At 57.7% G+C, this 18103-nt stretch overlaps 1 protein-coding gene across 1 annotated transcript; it reads right to left on the reverse strand.

Moving 5' to 3' along the window:
• Positions 1-207: 207 nt before the first annotated feature.
• Positions 208-10763, reverse strand: LOC118539820 (uncharacterized). The gene is made up of 6 exons (XM_078059869.1): positions 10703-10763; positions 6672-6739; positions 6133-6446; positions 5253-5409; positions 1257-1397; positions 208-579 (listed from the first exon to the last, which is right to left on the reverse strand). The coding sequence occupies exons 1-6, from the start codon at positions 10761-10763 to the stop codon at positions 208-210; spliced, it is 1113 nt and encodes a 370-aa protein (XP_077915995.1).
• Positions 10764-18103: the final 7340 nt, after the last annotated feature.

The following is an 18103-nucleotide window of genomic DNA, read 5'->3' on the forward strand; positions in this document are numbered from 1 at the left end:
TCCACACCTGGGAGGCTGTGTTGGCGACCAGCTAGCCCCCGGGAGGGTGGTCGCGCTTGGCCGGGGTTTTGGCAATCTGGCTGCGCCCTGGAGCTGCCATAGGAGCCCCTCGGAGCCCCAGGACGTGCAGCCAAGGTGCCTGGAATCCCCTTCTGCTCCTGTGCCTGCCCGGCACCCACACTGGCCTGGGGCCTTGCGGGGGACTCTTTAGTTGGTCTCGTCCTTTATTGGGGGTACCCCTTGACGCCGTGGGGCCGGGTGCACCCCCACTTCCTTGCTGAGTGAGCAAGCCTTGCTGTTAGCTTCGCTGTTGTGGGGAGAAGGATTGCGGCCCCAGGTGCTAGCGGGGCCGGAGGGCCAGGGCGGTCGGCCATCTTGTGTGCTGGGCACACGGAGCGTGGACCCCTGGCAGGGCCCAGGGTCAAAGGGACGGTGGTCGGCGGGAAGGAAGAGAAGGCCCTGAGGGGCGGGAGCGCAGCCCAGGGCTGGTGGGAGAAGGTGTAGGCGTGCCCAGTTATCAGGTGGAGCAGGTGGTCCGGCGGCTTGGGCATCCGGGCGGCCCAAGGGAATGGTTAGGGGCTGTGGGATGAAGGCCCCAAGGCCAGGAATGAGGGAGCGCACGCATGGGAGAGGGGGTGACCTCCCGCCCGCGCTCCCCCGCCCCAATCCCGCCGCGGTCGTCGCCGCCTTCGCCCACTCCCTCCCTCCGTAGCGGCCGCCCCCTTTCTGCCGCCTCCGCCTACCCACCCCGCCCCCATCGCCCCCCAGCGCGCCCCACTGGTTCGTGTGAGGGTGGGCCTTGTGGCTTGGAGGTGGAGGGGCTGAGTTGGAGTCGCCTGCCCCTGCAGCAGGCGGCTCTAGCGGGCCAGCGAACCGCGGTGGGGTGCGCGGGGGTGAGGCGGCAGCGGGGCAGGGGGTGTTTGGAGGAAGGCTTGTTGGGCAAGGGGGGGCGGTGGAGGCACAAGGAGAGGAAGGGAGGCCGAAGGGGAAAGAAAAAAGCAAAGAAAGTAGCCTCAAAACAAGAACCGACGAGCTGACGGCACCCAGGATTCCCGGTCGGAATCCCATCCAAGTCCTGACCGGCCCGACCCTGCTTAGCTTCCCAGACCAGAGGAGATACGCTGCCATCAGGCTGCTAGGGCCATAGGCGTGAGCGGCTGTCGCTGCGCGCCCCAACAGGCTGCTCTGGGCCTCTGAGCCCCAGCGCGCCGCGCTCATCACCCCCTCTGCCTGCCCTGGGCTTTGCTCCTGCCTACCTGGGAGCCCGCCTCGGGGTGAGGCGCCTCCAGCACCTCGCAGTCGCTGAAGTCCCGGCGTTCTCCCGTCCCGGCTCCGGACTCCCCAGCCGGGCCTCCCCCGCCGCCGCCGCCGCCGCCGTGGTTTCGCACCTCAGATGCCTATGGGGGGCGTTCGGTCTTGGAGCCAGGCATGCGGGGTGTACTCAGCGCCCCCAACTCCCCAACCGCCGCCCTGGGCCTAGCGCAGCCAGCCACCCCGCCTTGCTCAAAGGCAACATGGAGTCCCGGGCGCCACCAGAGACCCTCCTCAGCTGCGCAACCCCGTGGCCCTTCCTCTGCCACCCTTCCCCCGCCCACCCCCACCCCCCCACACACCAGGTCCCGACTGAGAGGCACGGGAGGCCGGCTGACATAGACAGACACACAGACACACAGGGAAAGACAGAGAGACACACGGAGGGGTAGACGTAGACAGAGAGGAAGAGAGAGACATGGGGAGACCATGTATCCAACACACAGACCTGCTCTAACCCCCCGAACAGATACCCAGAGACCCTGACCTGGATTCGGACAGGGACAGGGACATGGACTGACACACCGGTGCTCGCAACAGACCCAGACGCACACCACACACACAGCAGGCTGTGTTCGCGAGGCAGCTAGCCCCCCTGAGGGTGGTCGCGCTTGGCCAGGGTTTTGGCAAGCTGGCTGTTTTGTGTGAAGGTTGTCTTGAGGTTTGAAGGTGAAGGGGCTGGGTTGTCCCCACCTGCCCTTGCATCGGGCAACTCTAGCGAACCAGCGAACCGCGGTGGTGTGCGCAGGGGTGATAGTGCAGCTAGGCGCTGGATGTTTGAAAGGATTTTTGGGTAATAGGGGCTGTGGAGGCACAGGGAAAGTGGGAGCCTTACCTTAGTGCTAGAATTCATCTCATGCCTCACAGGACGTCTATACCCTGCCGTCCTATTGATCCCGAAACACACCTAGTACAAACCCGAGCCCTATCAAGGATTCATTCCTGATAATGTTTGAAGAGAAGTCCCGCAAACACTAAAGATTTTGGAGAATTTGCTTATGCCAGACTCATCAGGAAGAAATAGAGAGGAAAACCTGCCATTTTTTCCACCCTGTGGTGCTCAGACAGGAGGATTCCAGCGAAACACTAAAACGATGGCAACACTTTTAGCAACTCAGAGACACCCTCCAGGTAGTCCGACATTTATCCTAAAGCTTTCCTGAGACCTTGACTTCACCATGAGATGGAATCAGTACCTACCATCTTCAGGATTCCCACCCTAACCCTTGGCATGGCTCCGGCCCTCCCTAGTTTCGAGGATACCTCTCATGGGAAACCGAATTGGGAACTCAAGTGCGGTGCAGGGCGATTCAGCCAAGAGGAGGGAACAAAGAGGTGCAAGGTGCAAGCACCAGCATGGCGTTGGAGAGGAGGTCTCTAGAGACATCGTGACGTCATCCCCACAATGTGTCCAGACCATGAACTGACCCTTAATTCTAAACTTCACCCTAAGCCCTCAACTCCACCCTTGGGCAGGACAACGCATTGCTATCACGTTTACCCGGACCTTCCTGCAGAACATAACCTTAACCCTAGTCCGAGCAGTGGCCACGGCAGTCACCCAATATCCGTTCAGTGTATACAGTGGAATTGGAAGACCTAGTCATTGCCACCCATGTGGGAACAGAGAAGGAAACCGTAGCAATTCAAACCAGGGTTTTGCTGGAGAGCGGGATTCTATGAAAAATCAAGACATTACCAACACTAAGAGCATTCCTCTGAGGCTGCAACCCAGGCTGGAGCCACTCCTTGATGCTCGCACTCATCTCAGGCCCCACAGGGCGTCCACACCATGCCATCAAATTGAACCCAAAACACACCGGGTACGAAACCAGCGTCCTAGCAAGGATTCATTCCTGATAATGTCCGAAGCGAAGTCTCGCAAACACCAATGATTTTGGAGAAATGGCCCATGCCAGACTCATCAGGAAGAAACAGAGAGGAAAACCTGCCATTTGTCACACCCTGTGGCGCCTAGAATAAGGATTCCAGTGAAAAACTAAAACGACGGCAACACTAAGAACAAGGCAGAGACACCCTCCAGGAAGTCCGATATTCATCCTAAAGCTGTCCTGAGAGCTGGTCTCCACCGTGACATTAGATCAGTGCCTATCATCTTCAGGATTCTCACCCGAACGCTTGGCATGTCTCTGGCCCAACCTAGGTTCGAGGTTACGTCTCATGGGAAACCGGATTGGGAACTCAAGTGTGCTGCGGGGCGATTCAGCCAAGAGGAGGGAACAAAGAGGTGCGAGGTGCAAGCACCAGGATGGCGTTGGAGAGGGGGTTTCTAGAGAAACATGCCGTCATCCCCACAATGTGCCCAGACCCTGAGCAGACCCCTAATTCTAAACTTCACCCTAAGCCCTCAACTCTGCCCTAGGGCAGGACACCGCATTGCTATCACGTTTACCCGGACTTTCCTGCAGAACTTAACCCTAACCCTAGTCCGGGCAGTAGCCACGACAGTCACCCAACTTACGTTCAGTGTGTACGATGGATTTGGAAGACCTAGCCATTGCCTGAGTCATCAGAAAGGAACACGGAGGGAAAAAGTACCTTTAGGAACCCTGGTTGCTGCTGGATGCCAGTATTCTAACTGAACTCTGAGGCCTAAGCAATACTATGAACACCCCATAAACCTCATCCCGGGAGGGGGAGACTCTCCCCAATGTTTGTTTACCCTCAACAGATCTTGTAGATCGGGTCTCCACCATGACATGGTATAGGTGCTGCCAAACGTAAATCTCTCCCCCTAACCCTAGACATGGCTCAGGCCCTACACCTCCTCGAATGCAAGGACAAAAGAGAAAGGGAATTTGATAACTCTGGTGAAAGAAGACATAGTATAGAGAAGCGAACAAAAATAATCAACGCTCAACCACGAGGGCGGTGTATGACACCATGATATTTGGCAGAAATTGACGACAGCCACCTATTGCCCCTAAAGCCTGAAACCAAATGTTATCTCTGAGCAGAACCTTAGTGCTACCCATCCAACTGGCCAGCAGGACATGACGGTGCGCTACCTTCAAATGGCCCAGACGCTGAGCCAGAACACAACCCTATCCCGAGTCGTGGTTGTGTCTCTGATTATGGCCAATATCTGTTTTGAGGGCACAGCGGTTTGGGGAGATCTAGCACTTGCCTGTCTTTTCAGGAAGGAACACAAGGGAAACAGTGCCACTTGCAACCCCCGGGGTGTTGCTGGAGAGCAAACTTCTATGAAAAATCGAGACTTCTCGAACTGAAGCCACACTGGAAGATGGAGCCTCACACTTGTGCTAGCCCTCAGCTCAGGCGTCACGTCACTGTCCTGCAAGCTATTTGACCCCTACCAACTTCCAACATCGACTTAATGGGACCATGACGGTGCCCGAACCCTACTGCTGAATGCCCAGCTGGTTTTCGAGACCTAGAGCGTGCTTGATTTCTCTGGAAGGAACAGAGAGGGAAAATTGTGCCCTCTGAAACCTGAGGCTGTTGCTGTAATCCAGGATTCCAGTGAAACACTACAAAGTCAGCAACACTATTAGCACCACCCCACAGACGCTGTCCCGGAAGTCGGAGACCCATGCAATTACTAAGCCTCAGCTCAGCCTCTAGAACAGGTCTCCACCGGGACATCGAATAGACGCTTACCGTCTTCTGCACTGTCACGCTAACCCTAGACATGGCTCTGTCTTAAACTAGTCTCGAAGCGAAATCACGCAGAAAGCGCATTTGGTACTTTAGTCTAGTGCTGTAAGAAATGGAAGAACGTTCCATGGCAATAAAGTGTGCCGCGTGCAACCACGACGATGGTGCAAGAAAGGATGATTCTAGAGATAAACTTACGTTACCCTCAGCTTGTGCCTACATCCAGATCAAACCTTATCCCTGAAATTAAGCTCTTTGCTCACCCTCCAAGCAGCCCGCCGCTCCTAACCCCCTCCACCTACCCTGGGCTTCGCTCCTGCCTGCTTGCAAGCCCACCTCAGCGGGAGGTGCCTCCAGCAAATCGCAGTCTCAGATGTCCTGGCGTTCTCCAGTCGCGGCTCCGGACTCCCAAGCCCCGCCTCCTCCTCCGCCGCCTCCGTGGTTTCGCACCCGAGATGCCTATGGGGGGCGTTCGGTCTTGGAGCCAGGAATGCACGCTGTACTCAGCGCCCCCCACACCCACCCGCCGCCCTGGGGCTACCCCAGACAGCCATCCCGCCTGCTCAAAGGCAACACGGAGTCCCGGCCACACCAGAGAACGTCCTCAGCAGCCCAACCCCGTGGCTCTTCCTCCGCCACCCTTCCCCTGCCCACCCCTGGACACCAGGACCCAACTGAGAGACACGGGAGGCCGGCTGACATAGACAGACACACAGACACACAGGGAAAGACAGAGAGACACACGGAGGGGTAGACGTAGACAGAGAGGAAGAATGAGACACGGGGAGACGGAGTATCCAACACACAGACCCGCTCTGACCCCCCGAGCAGACACACAGAGACCCTGACCTGGATGCGGACAGGGACAGGGACAGGGACTGACACGCCGGTGCACGCAACAGACCCAGACACACACCACACACACCGCAGGCTGTGTGGGCGAGGCAGTTAGCCCCCGGGAGGATGGTCGCGCTTAGCCGGGGTTTTGGCAAGCTGGCTGCGCCCTGGAGCTGCCAGAGGAGCCCCTCGGAGCCCCAGGACAAGCAGCCAAGGTGCCTGGAATCCCCTTCTGCTGCCATGCCAGCCCGGCACACACCCGGGCCTGGGGGCTTGCGGGGGACTCTTTCCTTTGTCTCATCCTTTATTTGGGGGTACCCCTTGACGCTGTGAGGCCGGACGCACCCCCACTTTCTTGCTGAGTGAGCGAGCCTCGCTGTTAGCTGCGCTGTTGTGGGGAGAAGGATTGCGGCCCCAGGTGCAGGCGGCCCGGAGGGCCAGGGCGCTCGGCCATCTTGTGTGCAGGGCACACGGAGCGGGGACCCCGGGCCGGGCCCAGGGGCAAAGGGTCGGTTGTCGGCGGGAAGGAAGAGAAGGCCCTGCGGGGCGGGAGCGCAGCCCAGGGCTGGTGGGAGAAGGTGTAGGCGTGCCCAGTCACCAGGTGGAGCAGGTGGTCCGGCGGCTTGGGCATCCCGGCCGCCCAAGGATATGGCGAGGGGCTGCGGGATGAAGGCCCCAAGTCCAGAAACGAGGGAGCGCACGCATGGGAGACGGGGTGACCTCCCGCCTGCGCTCCCCCCGCCCCAACCCCGCCGTGGTTCTCACCGCCTTTGCCCACTCCCTCCCTCCGTAGCGGCCGCCCTCTCTGCCGCCTCCGCCTACCCAGCGCGCCCCCATCGCCCCCCAGCGCGCCCCACTGGTTCCTGTGAGGGTGGGCCTTGTACCTTGGAGGCGGAGGGGCTGGGTTGGAGCCGACTACCCCTGCAGCGGGCGGCTCTAGCGGGCCAGCGAACTCAGGAGGGGTGCGCGGGGGTGAGGGCCAGCAGGGCAGGGCGTGGTTGGAGGAAGGCTTATTGGGCAAGGGGGACGCTGGAGGCACAGGGAGAGGAAGGGAGGCCGAAGGGGAAAGAAAAAAGCAAAGAAAGTAGCCTCAAAACAAGAGCCCACGGCACCCGGGATTCCTGGGCGGTCTCCCATTCAAGTCCTCACCGGGACCGACCCTGCTTAGCTTCACGAGACCAGACAAGATGCGCTGCCATCAGGCTGCTAGGGCCATAGGCCTAAGCAGCTACCGCTGAGCGCCCCAACAGGCTGCTCTGGGCCTCCGAGCCCCAGCGCGCGGCGCTCGTCACCCCCTGCGCCTGCCCTGGGCTTTGCTCCTGCCTGCCTGCGAGCCCACGTCCGGTTGAGGCGCCTCCAGCACCTCGCAGTTGCTGAAGTCCCGGCATTCTCCCCTCCTCGCTCTGGACTCCCCAACCAGTCCACCACTGCCGCCGCCGTCTCCGCCGCTGCCATGGTTTCTCACCCGAGATGCCTACGGGGTGCGTTCGGTCTTAGAGCCAGGCATGCGGGGTGTACTCAGCGCCCCCTACTCCCCACCAGCCGCCCGGGGCTAGAGCAGCCAGCCACCCCGCCTGGCTCAAAGGCAACACGGAGTCCTGGGGGCCACCAGAGACCCTCCTCAGCCTTCCAACCCCGTGGCCCTTCCCCCGCCACCCTTCCCCTGCCCACCCCCTGACACCATGACCCGACTGAGAGACACGAGAGGCCGGCTGACATAGACAGACACACAGACACACAGGGAAAGGCAGAGAGACACACGGAGGGGTAGGCATAGACTGAGAGGAAGAGAGAGACACAGGGAGACCGAGTACCCAACGCACAGACCCGCTCTGACTCCCCGAACAGACACACACAGACCCTGACCTGGATGCGGACAGCCACAGGGACTGACACACGGTGCACGCCACAGACCCAGACACACACCACACGCACAGGAGTCTGTGATGGTGAGGCAGCTACCCCCAGGAGGGTGGTCGTGCTTTGCCCGGGTTTTGGCAAGCTGGCTGCGCCCTGGAGCTGCCAGAGGAGCCCCGTGGAACCCCAGGACGCGCAGCCAAGGAGCCTGGAATTCCTTTATTCTCCCATGCCTGCCCGGCACCTTCACTGGCCTGGGGCATTGCAGGGGGACTCTTTCGTTGGTCTGGTCCTTTGGGAAATCCCTTGATGCCTTGGAGCCGGGCTCAACCCCACTTCCTTGCTAAGTGAGTGAGCCTGGTTGTTAGCTGTTCTTTTGTGGGGAGAAGGATTGCGAACCTGGGTGCCAGCGGGGCCAGAGGGCCAGGGCGGTTGGCCATCTTGTGTGCTGGGCACACGGAGCCTGGACCCCGGGCGGGGCCCAGGGGCAAAGGGACGGTGGTCGGCGGGAAGGAAGAGAAGGCCCTGCGGGGCGGGAGCGCAGCCCAGGGCTGGTGGGAGAAGGTGTAGGAGTGCCCAGTCACCAGGTGGAGCGGATTGTCCGGCGGCTTGGGCATCCGGGGCGGCCCACGGGAATGGCGAGGGGCTGCGGGATGAAGGCCCCAGGCCAGGAATGAGGGAGCGCACGCATGGGAGAGGGGGTGACCTCCTGCCTGCGCTCCCTCCTCCCCAACCCGGCCGCGATCCTCGCCGCCCTAGCCCACTCCCTCCCTCCGCAGCGGCCGCACTGTCTGCCGCCTCCGCCCACCCACCCCGCCCCCATCGCCCCCCAGCGCGCCCCACTGGTTAGTGTGAGGGTGGGCCCTGTGGCTTGAAGGTGGAGGGGCTGGGTTGGAGCCCACTGCCCCTGCAGCGGGCGGCTCTAGCGGGCCAGCGAACCGCGGTGGGGTGCGCGGGGGTGAGGGGGCAGCGGGGCAGGGGGTGTTTGGAGGAAGGCTTGTTGGGCAAGGGGGGGCGGTGGAGGCACAGGGAGAGGAAGGGAGGCCGAAGGGGAAAGAAAAAAGCAAAGAAAGTAGGCTCAAAACAAGAGCCCAGGGCACCCGGGATTCCCCGGCGGTCTCCCATCCAAATCCTGACCGGGCCCGACCCTGCTTTGCTTCCAGGAGCAGACGAGATGCGCCGCCATCAGGCTGCTAGGGCCAAAGGCGTGAGCTGTTACCGCTGCGCGCCCCAAGGGGCTGCTCTGGGCCTCTGAGCCCCAGCGCGAACCGCTCATCACCCCCTCCGCCTGCCCTGGGCTATGCTCCAGTCTGCCTGCGAGCCCTCCTCGGGGTGAGGCGCCTACAACACCTCGCAGTCGCGGAAGTCCCGGCGTTCTCCCGTCCGGGATCGGGACTCCCCAGCCGGGCCTGCCCCGCCGCCACCACCGCCGTGGTTTCGCACCCGAGATGCATACGGGGTGCGTTCAGTCATGGAGCCAGCCATGCGGGGAGTAATCAGCGCCACCCACGCCCCACCCGCGGCCCTGGGGCTAGCGCAGCCAGTCACCCCGCCTTGCTCAAAAGCAACACGGAGGCAGGGGCAATACCAGAGACCCTACTCAGCAGCCCAACCCCGTGGCCCTACCTCCGCCTCACTTCCCTTGACCCCCCCCCCCACACACACACACCAGGGCCCGACTGAGAGACACGAGAGGCCGCTGACATAGACAGACACACAGACACACAGGGAAAGACAGAGAGACACACGGAGGGGTAGACGTAGACCAGCTCTGACCCCCCGAACAGACACACAGAGACCCTGACCTGGATGCGGACAGGGACTGGGACAGGGACTGACACACCGGTGCACGCAACAGACCCAGACACCCACCAAACAAACAGGAGGCTGTGTTGGCCAGGCAGCTAGCCCCCGGGAGGGTGGTCGTGCTTGGCCGGATTTTGGCAATCTGGCTGCGCCCTGGTGCTGACAGAGGAGCCCCTCAGAACCCCAGGACGCGCAGCCAAGGTGCCTGGAATCCCCTTCTGTCCCATGCCTGCCCGACACCCACACTGACCTGGGGGCTTGCGGGGGGGCCCCTTTGTTGGTCTCGTCCTTTATTTGGGGCTACCCCTTGGCCGGCGGCTTGGGCGCACCCCAGTTTCTTGCTGAGGGAGCGAGCCTCGCTGTAGCTGCGCTGTTGTGGGGAGGAGGATTGCGGCCCCGGGTGCAAGAAGGTGTATGAGTGCCCAGTCACCAGGTGGAGCGGGTTGTCTGGCGGCTTGGGCATCCGGGGCGGCCCAAGGGAATGGCGACGTGCTGCGGGATAAGGGCCCCAAGGCCAGGAACGAGGGAGCGCACGCATGGGAGACGGGGTGAAATCCCGCCCGCGCTCCCCTGGCCCCAAAACCGCCATGGTTCTCGCCGCCTTCGCCCACTCCCTCCCTCCGTAGCGGCCGCCCCCTCTCTGCCGCTGCCTACCCAGCGCGCCCCCAGCGCCCCCCAGCGCGCCCCACTGCTTCGTGTGAGGGTGCGCCTTGTGGCTTGGAGGTGGAGGGGTGCGTTAGAGCCGCCTGCCCCTGAAGCGGGCAGCTCTAGCGGGCCAGCGAACCGCGGTTGGGTGCGCGGGGATGAGGGGGCTGCGGGGCAGGGTGTGTTTGGAGGAAGGCTTGTTGGGCAAGGGGGGGCGGTGGAGGCACAGGGAAAGGAAGGGAAGCGGAAGGGGAAAGCAAAAAGAAAAGAAAGTAGCCTCAAAAGCAGAGCCCACGGCACCCGGCATGGCTCCCATCCAAGTCCTGACCCGGCCCGACCCTACCTAGCTTCCGAGACCAGACGAGATGCGCTGCCATCAGGCTGCCTGGGCTATAGACGGGAGCGGTGGCCGCTGCGCGCCCCAACAGGCTGCTCTGCGCCTCGGAGCCCCAGCCCGCGCCGCTCGTCACCCCCTCTGCCTGCCCTGGGCTGTGCTCCTGCCTGCCTGCGAGCCCACCTAGGGCTGAGGCGCGTCCAGCACCTCGCACGCAGTCGCCGAAGTCCGGCGTTCTCCAGTCCCGGCTCGGGCCTCCCCAGCCCGCCCTACCCTGCCGCCGCCGCCGCAGCCAGCGCCGCCGCTGCCGCCGCGGTGGTTTCGCACCCGACATGCCTTCCGGGTGCGTTCGGTCGTGGAGCCAGGCATGCTGGGTGTTCTCAGCGCCCCCCACACCCCACCCGCCTCCCTGGGGCTAGCGCAGCCAGCCACCCCGCCTTGCTCAAAGGCAACACCGAGTCACGGGCGCCACCAGACACCCTCCTCAGCAGCCCAACCCCGGGGCCCTTCCCTGCCACCCTTCTCCTGCCCACCACACCCCCGCCGACAACAGGACCCGAGTGAGAGACACGGGAGGCCGCTGACATAGACAGACACACAGACACACAGGGAAAGACAGAGAGACACACGGAGGGGTAGTCGTAGACAGAGAGGAAGAATGAGACACGGGGAGACCGAGTATCTAACACACAGACCCGCTCTGACCCCCAGAACAGACACACAGAGACCCTGACATGGATGCGGACAGGAACAGGGACAGGGACTGACACACCGGTGCACGCAACAGACCCAGACACACACCACACACCCAGGAGCCTGTGTGGGCGAGGCAGCTAGCCCCCGGGAGGGTGGTGGCGCTTGGCCGGGGTTTTGGCAAGCTGGCTGCGCCCTGGAGCTGCCAGAGGAGGCCCTCGGAGCCCCAGGACGTGCAGCCAAGGTGCCAGCAATCCCCTTCTGCTCCCGTGCCTGCCCGGGACCCACACTGGCCTGGGGGCTTGCCGGGGACTCTTTCGTTGGTCTCGTCCTTTATTTTGGAGTGCCCCTTTATTCCGTGGTGCCGGGCGCACCCCCACTTTCTTGCTGAGTGAGCGAGCCTCGCTGTTAGCTGCGCTGTTGTGGGGAGAAGGATTGCGGACCGGGGTGCCAGCACGGCCGGAGGGTCAGGGCGCTCGGCCATCTTGTGTGCTGGGCACACGGAGCGGGGACCCCGGGCGGGGCCCAGGGGCAAAGGGCCGGGGGTCGGCGGGAAGAAAGAGAATGCCCTGCGGGGAGGGAGCGCAGCCCAGGGCTGGTGGGAGAAGGTGTAGGCGTGCCCCGTCATAAGGTGCAGCCGGTGGTCCGGCGGCTTGGGCATCCGGGGCGGCGCAAGGGAATGGCGAGGGGCTGCGGGATGAGGGCCGCCAGGAACGACGGAGCGCACGCATGGGAGACGGGGTGACCTCCCGCCTGCGCTCCCCCCGCCCCAGCCCCAACCCCAACCCCGCCGCCATCCTCGCCGCCTTCGCCCACTCCCTCCCTCCGTAGCGGCCGCCCCCTCTCTGCCGCCTCCGCCTACCCAGCGCGCCCCCATCGCCCTCCAGCGCGCCCCACTGGTTCGTGTGAGGGTGGGCCTTGTGGCTTGGAGTTGGAGGGGCTGCGTTAGAGCCGCCTGCCCCTGAAGCGGGCAGCTCTAGCGGGCCAGCGAACCGCGGTGGTGTGCGCGGGGATGAGGGGGCAGCGGGGCAGGGTGTGTTTGGAGGAAGGCTTGTTGGGCAAGGGTGTGGAGCGGTGGAGGCACAGGGAGCGGAAGGGAGGCCGAAGGGGAAAGGAAATAGAAAAGAAAAAAGAAAGGCGAACCTAGGTTGAAAAAAGAGCAAAGAGTGGAAAAGGATGTGTTGAAGGCCACATTTCTTCAGTAGCTATCAGAATGGGGTAATGTTAAGAATGAAGTGACTTGCACAGTCTCGAAGCAAGCAGTCTTCCTCAGTGAATAAAAACACCTGTGGGCTTGGGCAGAAGTAAGCCTCCGTGTCCTGCACGTGGGCGTCCTGTCATTAAGAGGCTTGCATTCTTCCTTCAGAAAGAAGAAAACCTCTTGGTCTCGGTTTTTTTTTTTTCTTTTTAATTGCCCTTTAATTGCCATGGATAGGCACAGAAGCAAATGAATGTAATGGTTTGGTCCTCCTGGCTGATATTCAAGTGTTTGAAATCAGGCCTTTGGTGTAGTATTCCTTGAAAGGGCCTGTACTGTGCTGAATTGTCTAAACTTTAGAATAATGGCATCTAAATCATCTACAGGGAAAATATAACCTGGCTACCATTCACCATGCTTATGCCACTAGACCTCAGAGTAAGTTCAAGGGCAATAGGGCAATCTTCCTTTAGGATATCAGGCACTGATACTCTCTCCTTGCACAGGACAAGTATGTGAACTTGCAACATCCCTGGGGGCTGACTTTGTGAGTAAAAGCCCCTGCCTCCTTGAATGTGAAACCAAACTTAGATACGAAATCAAGAAGTGTTTGGAAATGTCTGGATGGACAGCCAAAAATCGACAATTTAAATGAAAATGGGATAAGTCTGTGAATGAGATGTGTAAGTTCATTTTCTTTTACTGCAGAAATAAGGAGAGCTCCTTCTAAATACCTGTGGCAGAACCTATATATAAACACTCTCTGCTGGGTACCTTCAAATGCCTGAAGCCTCCGAATGTTAATAGACTCCTTTAAAAAAATAATTTAAATACAACTAAGTTAACCTATGCTGTGTTATTAGATTCAAGGTCAGAATTTAGTGATTCATCGGTTGCATATAGCATCCAGTGCTAGTTATAACAAGTACTCTCCTTAATGCCCACCACCCAATTAACCCATCCCTCAATCACCTTGCCTCCAGCAATCCTTAATTTGTTTCCTAGAGATAAGACTCTCTTATGGTTTGTCTTCCTCTCTGGTTTTATTTTATTTTATTTTTCCTTCCATTTCCTTATATTTATCTGTTTACTTTTTACTATTTATTTATTTATTTATTTTTTATTATGTTCAGTTGACCAGCATATAGAACATCATAGGATATTATTATAGTGTTCAAGGATTCATTAATTGCCCATAATACCCAGTGCTCATGCCAGCACATACCCTACTTAATAGTCAACACAAATGTCGCACTGTTTGGCTTCCATTACAACAGGTCTGAGCCCTAGAACTCAATTGCTGGGCCCCAGTTCTAGTGAGATTTGGAAGAGATCTCATGAGATTTGGAATAAACAATCTCCTGATCTCCTTGAGATCTCATGAGATTTTGCACAACACAGGGCGAGATTTGGGCAAGATCTCATGAAATTTGGACATCAAGGTCTCAGATGATTGGATGTGAGCTGGCAGGATTTGGCAGGAAATCTCACCCAAGCTCCATGAGATCTCACGAGTTTTCACCCAAGATGGGGCGAGATTTGGGTGAGATCTCAAGAGATTTGGACTGCAATGTCTCACAGGCTTGGATGCACCTGGCAGGTTTGGCTAGATAACTCGCCCGAGCTGCATGAGATCAAACGAGATTTCACCCAAGACAGGGTGAAATTTGGGAGAGATCTCATGACATTTGGCCTGCAAGGTCTCAAAGGCTTGAATGCTCCTGGCAGGATTTGGCAGAAAATCTAGCCTGAGCTCCGTGAGATCTCAGGAGATTTTGCACAAGATGGGGTGAGATTTGGGCAAGATCTAATGAGATTTGGACTGGGAGGTCTCCAAAGCTTGTATGAGACCTGGCAGGAATTGACATGAAATCTCGCCTGAGCTCCATGAGATCCCATGAGATTTCACCGAAGACAGGGGGATACTGGGTGAAATCTCACCAGAATTGGACTGCAATGTATCAAAGACTTGAATGCATCTGGTGGGATTTGGCCCCAAATGTCGCAGGAGCTCTGTGAAATCTCACATGTTTTTGCCCAAGACAGGGCGAGATTTGGGTGAGATCTCATGAGATTTTGACTGGGAGGTTTCAGAGGATTGAATGTACCTGGCGTGATTAGGTGCAAAATATTACCCCAGCTAAGTGAGATCTCATGAGATTTCACCCAAGAGGGGGCGAGATTTGGGGGAGATCTCACCAGATTTGGACTGTGATGTTTCAGAGGCTTGATGTGAGCTGGATGGATTTGGAACGAAATCTCTCCCGAGCTCCATGAGATGTCAGGAGATTTTGCCCAAGACAGAGTGAGATTTGAGCAAGAGCTCATGAGATTTGGACTGCGTGGTCTCCGAGGCTTGGATGCATCTGGAGGGATTTGGCTAGATATCTCACCCAAGCTCCGTGAAATCTCACAAAATTTTGCACAACATGGAGGGAGGTTTGTGCGAGATCTCACGAGATTTGGACAGCGAGGTCTCAGATAATTGGATGTGAGCTGGCTGGATTTGGCCCGAAATATCGCCTGAGCTCGGTGAGATCTCACAGGTTTTCGCTCAAGACGGGGATAGATTTGGGTGAGATCTCATGAGACTTGGACTGGGAAGTCTCAGAGACTTTATGCGAGCTGGCAGGATTTGGCGCAAAATCTCTCCCCAGCTCCGTGAGATCTCAGGAGGTTTCACCCAAGATGGGGTGAATTTTGGGTGAGATCCCATGAGATTTGGAATGCAAGGTCTCAGAGACTTTATGCGAGCTTGCAGGATTTGGCACAAAATCTCACCCAAGCTCCGTGAGATCTCACGAGATTTCACCCAAGATGGGGTGAGATTTGGGCAAGATCTCATGAGATTTGGATGGCGAGGTTTAAGAGGATTGAATGTATCTGGCCGTATTTGGCATGAAATCTCGCATGAGCACTGTGAGATATCAGGAGATTTTGCCCAAGACAGAGGGAGATCTCATGAGATATGGACTGCAAGGTGTCAATGGCTTGAATGTACCTGGTGGGATTAGGCTTGATATCTTGCCTGAGCTCCGTGAGATCTCACGAAATTTCTCACAAGATGGGGTGACATTAGTGCAAGATCTCACGAGATTTGGACAGTGAAGTCTCAGAGAATTGGATGTGAGCTGGTGGTATTGGGCCTGATATCTCACCCAAGCTCCATGAGATCTCACAAGTTTTCACCCAAGATGGGTTGAGATTTGGGTGAGATCTTATGAGATTTGTACTGTGAGGTTTCAGAGGATTGAATGTACCTGGAGGGATTTGGCGTGAAATCTCGCACATGCTCCATGAGATCTCATGAGATTTCACCCAAGACGGGGTGAGATTTGGGTGAGATCTCATAGGATTTGTACTGTGAGGTTTCAGAGGATTGAATGTACCTGGCGGGATTGGGCACAAAATCTCGCCCGAGCTCCATGAGATCTCATGAATTGTTGCCAAGATGGGGTGAGATTTGGGTGAGATCTCATGAGATTTGGACATTGAGATCTCCGAGGATTGGATGGGAGCTGGCGGTATTGGACCCGAAATCTCGCCTGAGCTCCGTGAGATCTAATGAGTTTTTGCCCAAGACGAGGTTGGATTTGGGCGAGATCTCACAAGATTTGGACAGCGAGGTCTTGATAATTGGATGTAAGCTGGAGGGATTTGGCCTGAAATCTCAACCTAGCTCCATTGTTACAGAACCTGGACTGGATCACCCAACAGAAGAACCAAGTGGCACTCAGAGATCTTGGAGGATAGGAGGTTTATTTAATGCTGGCAGGCTCAGAGGAGAGTGATCTCCAAAGGTCTGAGCCCTGAGCCCAAACAAAAGGGGTAATTTGTACACTTCTACTTCCACATACTTGGCACTTTTGGCGCATGCACGAAGCAGGGCAGAGAGAAGAACCTAGATGGCATGTGAGGGAAGCGGGGCAGGGAGAAGAACCCAGAAGAGCCCCAGAGCAAGGACTGGGACTCTCTTGCTAGCTCAGTTGGCCATCTTAGGACACAGATTTCCCTTATCATTCCCCCCTTTGATGCCCCTATAAACACCTAGTTTAGAGGGCATTTTCATCTTCTAAGGGGCGATGTGAGTAAGGAGCAACTGGAGTCTGATTTTAGCAATTTGAGTAGGGATAAACCTAGTAAGGGCATTAAGAATACAAGGACCAAATGCTACTGTGAGAGGAGCATTAAGAGGGGGCCAATGAGTTGGGTGAACTAAGGTAACCATTGTGAGAGGGTATCCCACCAAGTTGTCTGCTGGAGTGTTTCCCACTGGTGATGTACTCGTTACTGTAATTGGGTCAGAGTTTCTTGGACCACCCCTGACTCATTAGCATAGAAACAACATTCCTCCCATAAGGAGAGGCAGAGTCCCCCTTGTGCAACCGTGAACAAGTCGAGCCCGCACCTGTTTTGGAGGACCACTGAGGCCAGTGAATCGAGTTGGTGCTGCAGGGCCAGGGCCGACTGAGTGAGGGTGGAAAAATCTGCCATGAGTTGTTGAGTTAGCCCCTGGTACTGAACCTGAGACATCCTGATGCCAGTGACACCGAGGGCAAAACCTGACGAGGCCAGCAGGCTCGCATTAAGAGGAATGGCCACTGGGGAGCATCCAGGGTGGCTAGGAGGTCTCCATATGAGTGGGGCATTGCTCCTAGGGAGGACTGAAAGATCAGGTAAGAGACTGACAAGCGTGCATGATTGATCGTGTGGGGTGATGCAGATGTACACACCTTGATCACAAGCCAAAAAAGTTTTGTTGGGCGCACAGACCCAACTGTGGCCCATGATGGGAGAGGAAGAGTTGCCATACAGTGGTACCATAGCCAGAAAGGGATAATCTGAGGTCCCCGGTGCCGAGGTGGGAGGTGACACGGTAGATTGGTTGAGGATGACACTTAGATATTGGACGGGACTGGGCTTCATACAGATCCAGCAGTCAGACGCTAGGGGTGGATTTGAGTGGTTAAGTTCTTGGTGGGAGGCGTTAATCATACTTAACAGTTGTGCTATAGATGCTTGCTGTGTGTGGAAGGAGGACCCAGGGATACGCCAGGGTGAGTTATTTTCTGTATGACTCTGGGGGTTGACTGTAAGGCTCGGATTTAATGTGGACTGAATCATAAACTTGGCCATGAGGTCGGTCCCCGTAGGGTGATATTGGCCCAACAGGAGAATGATTCCTAGAGCCCATGATGTGGCATTGGGTTCTAAGAGTGAGAGAGTGAGTGATTGTTAGGGCAAGAGGTTAGGGTGGCGTTGCATGACAAGGAAGTCTTGATATCACTGCACTGTTTGAGGTGCCACCTGGTGGACCATCTTTCCATTCCTGGCCAAGTCGCCACCCATGACTCACATCCCCAGGCTTGCCAGCAGAACTGAGGGCAGGTGTTTGGCTGTTGAGGCATAGGGACCCCACAGATGTAGATATCTACCAGCCAGTAACCTGAGTGAGGGCCATGGTAGGAACACCATCTATGAGGTTCCCAGGAGGTATCAAGAAGTTGACATCTATCAAAATGTAGGTCAACTTTTGGTGTGTGCTCATCCCAGGTAGAAGAAGTCAGTGGAGGCGCCAGTGCGGATTGAGGGGGATAAGCTGGAAAGTCCATTTGCCAGTATGGTTATTCGAGAGTTTGCCCCCCTTGCCAGGCCAGGCAAGCTAGAGGCAGTGAAGAGGAACAGCACACCAGGTAGCAGATGACCAGGACTGACTGGGGCCAGGAAAACCCTGGTGAAATGTGCTTAGGAGTAGACAGTGGAGGACCAGTAAAAGTGGGGTC

The sequence above is a fragment of the Halichoerus grypus genome, chromosome 12 (assembly GCF_964656455.1).
Source record: "Halichoerus grypus chromosome 12, mHalGry1.hap1.1, whole genome shotgun sequence".
NCBI classification, from domain to species: Eukaryota; Metazoa; Chordata; class Mammalia; order Carnivora; family Phocidae; genus Halichoerus; species Halichoerus grypus.